The 12,410-nt window shown below is 45.0% G+C and overlaps 1 protein-coding gene across 1 annotated transcript in view; it reads right to left on the reverse strand.

The window, feature by feature from the left end:
* Positions 1 to 1,879: 1,879 nt before the first annotated feature.
* Positions 1,880 to 12,410, reverse strand: part of CPE (carboxypeptidase E) — a 110,101-nt gene continuing 99,570 nt past the window's right edge. Inside the window, exons 8-9 of the mRNA XM_073644341.1 lie at positions 10,367 to 10,485; positions 1,880 to 3,262 (exon numbers count right to left, since the gene is read on the reverse strand). Coding sequence (XP_073500442.1) covers positions 3,164 to 3,262; positions 10,367 to 10,485 — 218 coding nt within the window. The 3' untranslated portion in view covers positions 1,880 to 3,163. The remainder of the gene's footprint in view (positions 3,263 to 10,366; positions 10,486 to 12,410) is intronic.

Genomic DNA, 12,410 nt, shown 5'->3' on the forward strand with positions numbered 1-12,410 from the left:
GCTGAGTTTTTCATGGACTCATAGATTTTCATGAGGGATTTTGAGCCATTTTGACTAGTATCAAAATTGGACAAAAAAAAAACAAACTTCTTAGCAGAACTAGAAACTATAATGGGTAACGTTCTCTATCTGTGAAATATAACATAGAACCTGTATTCCGAAAATCAGACATGTGAAAGGTGCCTTACCCTGCATTATTTTTTTTCCCATTGGAAACCTAAATCATTGAGAACTGTGCTCAGATCCCTTAGCATTAGATATAGCACAAAATCTTGTTTACAGATTTGAATCATTGCTTCATGTTGTAAGTAAATATGGCTAAAAGTCATCAAACATTGTTTGGTAATAAAGTAATATTTTATAATACAGTAATGAAGTAACATACACCGAGAACATGTAACAAACGACTACACAAACACAAATATGTGCAGACAAAGAGCCTTGAAAGCAGATATATCTACAGTGGCTTTACACAAGAATACCTGGCAGTGCGAACTTGGGAATGGGACAGTTCATTTATTGACAAGTCATATATTTCTGGTCTTGTAGAAGAGAACTGATCATTTAACATATCGAGGTTTAACACTGGTTCACTGTGCTTTGATAAAGGCAATGATTGTATGAACATATTCTGTAGTATTACTATTATACAACGGCCATAGATAGTCATTCAAGAAATGAGGGAACCATACAAGTATAGTTATTACATAGAACATCAACTAACTGATGGTTTGTAATGATAAATCCAACACTCCAGTCTGCCATGCTTCCCAATGATGCTGGACTATGTGTTATGCTAAGGCCTTGTTCACATGTGACGCTAGTATCGCACTACTACTGCATCTTATAGAAACAGTACCAAACATTGAATAGTGTGATAGGATTCTGTAAAATCCACATCACTACTCTTATAGCTCACCTCACTGTCCACATAATAAACAATATACTAAGTCTTAATGAGGCCATACTCCCAAAATAACTTGCTCTTGTTTATTTCCTGCAGTTCATATGGAGCCCGCATCTTGTCTTAAAGAGTAGGTTCACCATTTACACAACTTTCTGTAGATACTGTGTGCAGACAGGGCTGGCAGGCCTCCAGTGGGGGCAAGATCTAATAGGAGAAAGCCACAATAGGAGCCATTCATTGCAGCTTAGATAGCACTTCTGGCAGATTGCTGCTAGGGTCTATCACTTTTTATGGATATTTATAACCAGTGCACACAACAAAAACAGTGCAAATATCGTGAACATGCATGTTATAGATGATGCATAGGTCCTGTGATTAATCACCTAGGTGGGTCCAATATAGCTCAGTCCAACAATGAGCAGTGTTAAGCACTGCTCACATCTATATTGGGTATTTAAAGCAGTTCCTACTCCCTTAAAATAATGGAATTGCGGCTCGTTGACAGTAATGATCCACTGACTATGGAGTCCATTGACTTTCTTTCATTAGAACAGCCATTTTATCGTTCTCTGCTATTTTGTCTGAGCTTGTATCGGAGGCTCCATTAGGATCCTCATCAGCAGATGTGAACAGAGTCTTAAATTAAAAAAAATATTTAACATGTGTTATCTATTTATTCTTGTAGCCTAGCTTCACACTCCATATAAAACAGAAATTCTCAGGTTACTGAAATTTCATTATTTCATTTTTTAATACAGACAGAGTCCCTGCCTATCTGTACAGTGGTATGGTCCATTGTTCTACAGCCAGTTAGGAAGAGATGTCCTTTTTATTATGGAACAGACCACTGCACACATAACAGGGGTGTTGTAAATACAGTAAGATTTTTTCCTATATTTTCCTGTTCATTCAGTTGTATCTATTTATTCTTGTAGCCGGGCTTCACCCTCAATATAAGACAGAAATTCTCAGTTTTCTGAAATCATTTTTTTTTAATATAGACAGAACCCCTACCTGCACACATATAACAGGGGTATTAAAAAATACAGTCACAGAGATATAATAGAAAGCAATGCCAGCTCACCCTTTCAATCGCTTCAGTTTTCATTGGAGACCCTGGTACTGTGCTTTGTAGAGCACTGAGATAGTCAACTGTAGCGGTTTGTAGACCTGCTCAATCAAGTACATTAAAAATCAAATTTTTTTTATTATAAATCCTTTAAAATCACATCATCTTGGTGTTAAGGTGCAATAAAAATCTTCAACGCATTTCAAGAGTGATAGGCGTCCTTGGTATCTTCATGATTAAGGACGCTTATTCCGCCCCAAACGGAAACGCAACCGCTACAGTTGACTATCGAAGTGTTAGAAATACAGCAAAAATTTCTACGGTTTATGCTTTTGGGTACAAAGCAAGGATCTTTTCATAAAAAATAAATAAACAGTGCACTACAAAAACAAATAAAATAAGACTTTTTACATTGCCCTGTATGAAATTGTATGGAAAAGGTGAACCGTTCTACTTAGTCCAGCAACATGACATGACTAAAAGAAGCCATCAATGATCTTAACATGTGATTGTTTCTTAGCTTGTGTGCTGCTTGTAGTAGCTTATAACCTAATAATCTAGAAATGTATATGTTCATTTTTGGAGTCAGCATCAATACGCAAATCACAGTTGTCCTTGGACGAAATTACATTATAAGATTCTGAGCTAAGGGATAAGAAATTACATCAATATTGGATTTCCTCTTCCAGGACCCACAAGAAGAGTAGCTGACATCATCCCTACATACATACTGCCAAGATATTCTTGGCAACGGCTGTGCTATATATTATTGTGTAAACTAATATGTACTCTACAACACATGGCTTCAACATAGAATATTGCATTTCGACTTCCACGGATTTATTCTTGACTCTTGACATTGAGTAGAAAACTCTAAACTGTTGCTCAAACATTGCCATATACTCACAGATTTGTTGTGCCAAGTTCTACGGTAACCCTAGCTGAAAGCCTAGCAATTATAAAGAGTGCAGATCCCTATCCAGATCATCACAAAAACAAAGTAAACAGGTTGAAAGTTCAAAATTACACATTATCCAATATCTATAGGAATGTGCATCTATAACATGCATGTAAGGATATACAGTACATGCCTTGTTGTACACACACATTCCTATAAATATATAGTCCACGTTACTGCATACCAATTCAACATATAATTTATTTTAATATCAGGGGAATAATCATCTTCAAAAATTCAAAGTTTGGGACATCATCTTCCACCATTCCATTAGCTCTTCCTTCTCTTCCTCCTTCCTCTCTGATAATGATTCCAGATCAAAATCAATCTGTTTTAATGTAAAAATTAATATAAGTAAATATACAAAGGCTTCACGATGACAATACAAAGAACTGGAATAATCACAGAATCGAGACAAAAAACACAAAACATAAAGTAGTAAAGAAAAAACAAAAAAGGGCTAGAGATGCACTGAGAACCATAAACGAGAGGAGAAATCCAGGGCCAGAACAATATAACATTTCAGTGTACCCAGTGCAAAGATATAGAGGCCTCTGACCAGTGGCGTAACATGAAGCTCGTGGGCCCCAATTCAAAATCTTCAACAGGGCTCCCAACTATATCAGGTCTTTCATAGTAATAGCCTTTTCATATGGGGCAAAGGAACCTTTTGGGCCTCCCAAGGTTCAAGGGCCTGGGTAAGATTGCAACCCCTGCACCTATTATAGTTAAGCCCCTGCCTCGGGCACCCTGGAGCATCATTCAGACATCCATGTTCAATGGGTAGATCCATTCTAGTCTATGGGCATGTTCACATAGCCAGATTGTCTGCCAAAAAACTGATACATTTATCCGATTTTGATACACTTATTCATCAAAATCGTTCATTAAAATCAACGGACCCATACAAAAAAAAGAGAGATTGTGAATACCATGAACGTGCTGTCCATTTTTTACTGTTTGATGGGGAGGAGAAACTTGGAAAAACAGATGTCAAACTGATCATCAAAACTGACTCACGGATCAAAAATGAATGAAAATCGGATCGAGAGACACTAATTAAAAAAGTTCTGTGATTTTTGTCATATGCAAAAAAAAAAATGGACATCTGAATGAGGCTTCAGGGTATCTGTAATTTGTTACACGTGGATTTTATCCAAGATTTTGATATGAATTTGCCATAGATTTCACTCTTTGCATGGCCATGAATTCTGCACATATATCTAAAGTGCTGTGGATTTGAAAATTGCCACTATATCTTAATGTTGTGGAAAATTTCTGCAACATGTAGATGACATTTTCAAAATCTGCCGCAGATATAATACCTATGTGTGGCGCCCCTGAGGGTTCGACCGCCACAGGGATGCTGCACTTCTCTAATGGAGTGTAGTGTTCCTCCTCTGAGGTAAGAACAGTGTGATGATCAGGACTCCACCTCCACATCCAACACCACATTTTCTCCACCAGAGGGGGTTATAATGCACTAGTTGCTGCCATCCTGGTTACAGGGAGACTGGGGAACCAAGAGATAGGGGAACCACTTAGTGGGTGAGGGTGGAGGACTCACATTTTAGTGACACTTTAAATTTCATATTTAATAAAAAAAACATTTTGGTTTTGGTTCTCTGGCACTGTGATCTCCCACCCTGAACATGGATCCTGTGTGGACCTGCAGCGGATGGAGACACAGCCCTTGTACCTTGGCCTTGGGTCGAGGGGCAGGTTGCAGATAATGGATGTCTCAACCCGGTCAATGACCATGACCAAGAAGGCCCGGAGCTTAAGATCCCAGGGAGGATGCAGACGGAGCGGTATACGCCACCTGTCCTCGCCAACCTGATATATTCAGAGGGAGTCCGGCTGCAAGAGGGGTACCGGCCTCCGATACCCGACCTTGTTACTCCATGTCCTGGTCGGGAAAGTCTTGTAGGCCCTGAGGATCCCACCGGGTATCGGAAGGAGCAGAGCTGCCACCCGTGCTCTTTTTCTGAGAGGAGTTCAGAGGGAGACCCGGCCTATCTACACACACAGACAGGAAAGGATATGGCCTGTAGTTCGGGAACACTCAGGTGCGGGGTCCTCATCGAACGCTGGACTTACTTGGAGGTAGTCGGACCACCGTTCCTGGTGACCGAAGAACCCCACGGGGAGCAGGGAGTCGCCTTCCTTCTGCCATCTCTTATGTGAGTAAAGCCTTGGAAGTTCACCCCTATGGCCTCCGGACTCTTTATTCTGCACTACACCGCACTACGCAGTACCAGACCTCCTAGACTACTACCCCTGTCATTCATGTCCCTCTGCCCTGAGGCCTTGCTCCGCCTGTGGGGAGTAGTAACATCGTCGGCTGCCCTAACACCAGGCCTCAGCGGTCTGCGGCAGTGCTGGTGGCCTTCACCAGGTGCCACAGATGGCGTAGTCGAAATCAGCCACTCAACCCGGATAAGCCCACACCATCCTTTTTTTTTAATGTGACGGCCCTGGGCACGGAGCGGGTCCGGGCCACGGCTGCACCCCATCTCTCCATCTTTGGACCCGACTCCGAGTCCCCCACCTCCCAGGGTAAAGAAAAGGGCTTCCGAGAAGAGGCGTCACAACCTGGCGTAGTCGGCAGGATCGCGTGCCCGCAGCAAAGGAAGGAATTACCCATTGCTACCGGGTACTGTGTGCCTTACACCTTGAACTGTCGTTTTACACCTAAAATGGCTCCCGCCCAAGAAGAACAGGCACCATAATGCTGTGAAAAGACGGTCTTCAAACACCTCCCATCGTGGGCTGGGCTCCCACTTGGCGCCAAAAGTGTGGACTGCCCCTTCCATCAGAGACTGTCCGCGGGGTAATGCCTGTCAAACCAGATGGGCTGAACGAAGGCGAGCCTGTCGGCATGACGCCCAGGAACTGCCCCGAAAGAAGAGGAAGAAGAAAAGCAACAAGGTGCGGCCATTGCAGTGGGAGGTTGGCAATCTTTGGGAGCAGACATGGACGCTTCTGGAGCGCAACCTACCGAGCCTTCTGAACCCGGTTCAGGCCCTTCACCCGGCGGGGAGCGAGGCGGCAGCGTTCTAACAGCGGGAGATTTGGAGTTTCTCTGCCAGGAAGCCCCGGGTCTCATGCAGAGACAGAGAGAGGCCCAGGAGGCGGCGACGGCTGCGTGGCGGGAAGAAATGTTGCTGCGCATCTGGGCCCGCCACCAAGGAGTTGAAGCCCAAGGAGATACGGTGACAGAGGTCATGAGCGGCCCAGAGGCGGGTGAGTGAGCAACCCTTGCCCCGGCAGCTGAGCCTACCGTTCCAATCCTGGACCTCATGGCCAAGTATCTCCTGCCCGGCGCGGTCACCTGGGAGCAGGTCTTGGCTCCAGAGCTGCAAGCCGCAGCTATAGGTGGGGACCTGCGATGCCGCCCTACTCCCGAATCCGAAGCGCCTGAAGCTGCAGAGGTGCCCACCGGCTCCAACCCGGACTGGTCCACGCCTGTAGAGAACCCGCAGCAACCCCTAATGACACCGCTACCCGCAGCAACAGTCACCTGGCCGGAGGCTGAGGAGTGGGCCTGGGACAACCAGGGGGGGGACCTGATGGGCTTCCCCTGGGAGACCCAGGCTGAAGCGCAGAGGAGGAGTGAGCGGTGCCGTGAGCAGATCCTCCAGCTCACTCGGGAGCAACGCCAAAGGGAGGTCCGCTGCGAGCGCCTTGAGGTACGGGCCAAAGCTGCTAAATCCCGGGCCCGTCAGGAAGAGGCAACTTGTCCTAGTCCCCGTGTGGAAGGGCAAGTCGTCCGCTTCCACCATGAGGCGGGGTGGGGGTTCATCAGGAGTCCCCAGTACCAGGACGACGTCTTTGTCAGCCGGCGGGACGTTGAGCCGCGTCTAAAGAAGGGACACCCTGGCCGGAACCTCTTCCCGGGCGATGTAGTAACTTACTCTCGCCACCATGGGGTGCGGGGGTGGTACGCCCTGGATGTCCACAAAGTGTCCGGGAGCGACGTCCCCTCGCGCTCAGCCTCAGAGGACCGGTCCGCCTCCGTCGGGAGGAACGAGCCTTTTTCCAGGAGGGAACCCGAGATCTAAGCAGTTCCGGCAGTTGTAACTTGTTGAAAGTTATGTTTTTTGTGTTTACGTTTTGATTTTTTCTATCCCCGGTTTCTGGAGACATTGGTCCCTGCGGACTTGCAGCAGATAGACTCCTTACTTGTACATAGTTTGCATCTTTTTAGGTGCTCCATATTGGTTTTATGCAAAACCGCGAACATTTCTACCTAAAGAACTCAGAAGGAAAACCTGTCAGGGTGGCTCTCCGGGAGGTCCAACTCAGGATCTTCATGCCCTGCAGCCACCGTAGGGCCCACGTTGAGGGTTTGGGACAGGTCCCTCGCACTTCTGAACAGACTCTGCGTCTTTGCACCTTAACTCGTCTGTCTGCACAAGATGTCTCTGGAAAATGCTAGCACTTTTATAATTTTATACTTTTGTACTTTTATAATGTATTGTTATATTTGCAACGTTTAAGAAGATGTGCCTCCCATAAAGGGAAGATAGTTTGTTGTTATATAAAAGAAAACTTTCCTGGGTATTACTCTTTTGCAGCCCGCGGACGTGCTGTGTTTCACCAGGGGGGAATGTGGCGCCCCTGAGGGTTCGACCGCCACAGGGATGCTGCACTTCTCTAATGGAGTGTAGTGTTCCTCCTCTGAGGTAAGAACAGTGTGATGATCAGGACTCCACCTCCACATCCAACACTACATTTTCTCCACCAGAAGGGGTTATAATGCACTAGTTGCTGCCCTCCTGGTTACAGGGAGACTGGGGAACCAAGAGATAGGGGAACCACTTAGTGGGTGGGTGGAGGACTCACATTTTAGTGACACTTTAAATTTCATATTTAATAAAAAAAAACATTTTGGTTTTGGTTCTCTGGCAATGTGATCTCGCACCCTGAACATGGATCCTGTGTGGACCTGCAGCGGATGGAGACACAGCCCTCGTACCTTGGCCTTGGGTCGAGGGGCAGGTTGCAGATAATGGATGTCTCAACCCGGTCAAGGACCATGACCAAGAAGGCCCGGAGCTTAAGAGTGTAGCTCCACCGCAAATGGATCCCAGGGAGGATGCAGACGGAGCGGTATATGCCACCTGTCCTCGCCAACCTGATATATTCAGAGGGAGTCCGGCTGCAAGAGGGGTACCGGCCCCCGATACCCGACCTTGTTACTCCACGTCCTGGTCGGGAAAACCCTGTGGGCCCTGAGGATCCCACCGGGTATCGGAAGGAGCAGAGCTGCCACCCGTGCCCTTTTTCTGAGAGGAGTTCAGAGGGAGACCCGGCCTATCTACACACACAGACAGGAAAGGATATGGCCTGTAGTTCGGGAACACTCTGGTGCGGGGTCCTCATCGAACGCTGGACTTACTTGGAGGTAGTTGGACCCCCGTTCCTGGTGACCGCAGAACCCCGCAGGGAGCAGCCTTCCTTCTGCCATCTCTTATGTGAGTAAAGCCTTGGAAGTTCACCCCTATGGCCTCCGGACTCTTTATTCTGCACTACACCGCACTATGCAGTACCAGACCTCCTAGACTACTACCGCCGTCATTCCTGTCCCTCTGCCCTGAGGCCTTGCTCCGCCTGTGGGGAGTAGTAACATCGTCGGCTGCCCTAACACTAGGCCTCAGCGGACTGCGGCAGCGCTGGTGGCCTTCACCAGGTGCCACAGGTGGTGTAGTCGAAATCAGCCACTCAACCCGGATAAGCCCACGCCATCCCTTTTTTTTAATGTGACGGCCCTGGGCACGGAGCGGGTCCGGGCCACGGCTGCACCCCATCTCTCCATCTTAGGACCCGACTTCGAGTCCCCCATCTCCCAGGGTAAAGAAAAGGGCTTCCGAGAAGAGGCGTCACATATGCATTAACCCTAAAAGGTACCTAAAAGCTAAATTCAGACAAACATTGCCATTTTTGGATCAGTCACATCCACAATTTGCAGACCCATTTCCATATGCACTATTATATCCAGCACTGTCATTCACCAGCAATCCGTCTGATGAAGGTCAGAGTGTTATGCCCGAAACGTTACATATTGGATTGAATTTCTTGAATAAATTATCTACATGTCCAAATACCAGAGTGCCAGATTTTATCCTTAAGGCCACGGCCCCACGATCAGTATTTGGTCAGTATTTTTTCTCAGGAATGGGAGCCAAAACCAGGAGTGGGTGATAAATGCAGAATTGGTGCACCTGTTTCTATTATACCTTTTCTCTGATTGTTCCTCACCTGGTTTTGGCTCCCACTCCTGAGAAAAAATACTGACCGAATACTGACCAAATACTGATAGTGGAGCTGTGGCCTTACATTGATTTACAGATGATAACATAACCACATTTACTTTCATTAGTTGCCATTAAGCAGCACTACATGCGATCTGGGCTGTTAATGGAAGGTATTATAGGAGCAGAGGGATTATTTCAGCTGTCATGATTGAGATCTAGTTATATACAGAATTATTTTTGGCTTGTTTCACAATAAATGCTTGTGGCCTTCATGTTTTATATATTAGCGTAAATTAATCCCAATAGTAGGGGCACAGTCCTCTGTCCCCAGTACAGAGTTGGCTGTGTATGTATGATGACTGTCAGAAATAAACAATAAAAAATCAGTGAATCAGCATTTTATATATGTTATCAGGATATGTGCACACATTCAGGATTTGCAGCACAAAATTCTGCTGCAAATCCTGATGTTTTGGCAGAAAAAACGCTGCTTAAAATACATGCAATTTTGCAACGTTTTTGGCGTGCGTTTTTGTTTCAGCGTTTTCACTCATTAATATGGGTAAAATCGTCAGCAAAAATGCTGCAAGAATTGACCTGCTGCAGATATAAATCTGCTACAAATCTGCAAAAAGACTGTAATAAATAAAAGGACACAACCAGGACATCAACATAGTTGAGGAAGGGCCTTCTCAATCTGCAAAAAGATAAGCAAAAGGATGAGACTTCATGAATCTCATTTACTTTGCTGGTACTCGGAAATTCTTCAAATTTAGTGAGAAAAGGTGACAAAAATGTAACGTGCTTTTACCCTTATGGTATGTTCACACATTAAGTATTTGCTTCTTTTTTATCGAATTTTTTTCCGCGCATATTTGTCACAAAAAATTAGAGCAAAAGTGAATGAGATTGCTGAAGTCTCATACACACATTGCTAATTTTTTCCTTGCAGATTTATATCTGTCGCATGTCAATTTTTGCAGGATTTTTCACCTATTCTAAGAAATATGAAAACTTCATTAAAATTGGGCATATTTTATGCTGCATTTTTCCTGCCAATAAATCAAGAATTGCAGCAGATTTGTCTGCAGTAAATACTGAACGTGTGCACATACCCTAAGACTTAATGTTAGTTCATAATGTCTACAAAATTCCCAGTGCCAGTTACTTACCTTAGTGGCAGGGCTATAAGCTACAGCTACTTTTTTAGTGGTCGCAAGGAACCCTGGAGCTGAGGCTGTGACTTTGTAGTTCCCAGAAGAAAGGAGCCTCCAGTAATCACCATCCTTAGCTTGGGTTCAAAGAGAAAAATGAGACATTAACATGTTAAAATTTTTTTTTTTTTACTTGGGCCACTTTTGCACAAGTGTAATAAAGACGTATTTATGTGAGTGTATTATGGCCGTATTTCTATGCCTGATCCCTATGATGTTATCAGATTGGATGAGGACTTGCAGCCATAATACAGGCACAGAAATGTGTCCAAATTACTCTTATGTGAAACTAGGTCAACTCTTTATAAGGCCTCTTTCACACGTCAGTGTCTCCAGTACCTGTGGAGACAGTTTTCACACATAATGGAGATACTTACACACATAGTCCCAATTAAATGAATGGGTCTGTGCAGATGTCAGTGTGTTTTCATAGACCATGTGTCCGTTGGCAAAAACGCTGACATGTCTGTTGTTTTCACGCTGCACGGGCGGCAAAACGTCCCACACTGATGACACATGGATAACATCCGTGTGTCATCAGAGTGACACGCACCGGCGTCTGAGAATCAGCGGTACAGTCTGCGCTGTGCTCAAGCGCCGGGTGCTGAAGGAATCACTCATCATTGTCCTCTGCTTGTGCTGTGATCAGCAGTAGCAAGGGACAATGTTGAGAGTAGTATTCACCTCCCGAAGTCTCCAAAACCTGTAAGCGAGAGGGCCAGCTCTCTGGAACAACTCATTCTCCTCTGCTCCTCGGTGTGTGTGGTCACTTCAAGGCAAGTGAGTATAAGGATTTTTATTTTATTTTATTTTTACAAGTTTTGGACACAGTGGGGGCTGAATACTACTCTCAACATTGACCCTTGCTAGCGCTGATCGCAGGGCTAGCAGGGGACAATGACTAGTGATCGTTTCAGCACCTGATGCTTAGGAACACCACAAATTGTACCGATGATTCTCAGACGCTGGTACGTGTCACACTGATGCGGCACACAGGCGACACGAACACAAGGACTCGGATATCTCTGGTACTGGTTATTACAGTACTGGAAATATCCGGATGTGTGAAAGAGGCCTAAGTCAGTGAAAGGCATTTATCATTGCAGCTACACCAGAAACTGACGTATAGGAGTTGCAAATTATGTCGCACACCATAAGTATGCCATAATTTGCAACTTTAGTTTAACTCCACTGCTCATGGAGCTTTTGTGAAAAGGATTGCAGAGCTTAGCGAAAGGTGGCAGAGCCACTTGCTGCCCAACAAATTTACAAATCTACGCTAGAATGTGGTGTCAATTTGAATGGTTTTGATTTTACGACGCATGCATAGCAAGCAATGCACCTGGTTTATTTAAAGGTGTGTGCCTCTGAATAAAACAAGTGCATCTTATACCAGCTTGCTTTTTATTAAAACTGGTGTAACTTGTGTTAAAATTATTTAAAAATTTTGGATCCGTAAACAAATTGACCAAATAATATTTCAACAAATGGTATGAGCAAATGTGTTCTGTTCTGATTATCTACCGCACTATAATTATTAATCCACTGGCATTATATTCAATTGAAAATACTTGCAGAGCTGGCCATCTACTTCTAGTGACTGCCACAGAGTACTGCACATCCACCTCCTATTGACTAGAATAGGAGGCGGATGTATAATACTAAACCCTCGCCACTACAAGTAGACGGCCAGCTCTGCAAGTGAGTACTTCCGGCCGGCAGCCGCCTGCACACTAACAGCTGATCGGCGGGGGTGCCGGGTGTCAGACCCAGGGCGATCAGACATTGATAATAAGGATAGGCCATCAATGTAAAAGTAGTGGACAACCTCTTTAACTATTTTAGTACACTGGCTATGGTTGTTTCATATGGCCATCTGAAGCTGTTTCTTCATTACCTGACCTTTTATAGTTAGTTCACTTTAAAGGGACTCTGCTGGCACCGAATGACTGTTAAAAACCAAGTACAGATGCTGGATCCCCCCTTTGCATGGTCAAACATT

The sequence above is a fragment of the Phyllobates terribilis genome, unplaced genomic scaffold (assembly GCF_046119375.1).
Source record: "Phyllobates terribilis strain yellow unplaced genomic scaffold, ASM4611937v1 Scaffold_1__5_contigs__length_1240528914, whole genome shotgun sequence".
Classification (NCBI taxonomy): domain Eukaryota; kingdom Metazoa; phylum Chordata; class Amphibia; order Anura; family Dendrobatidae; genus Phyllobates; species Phyllobates terribilis.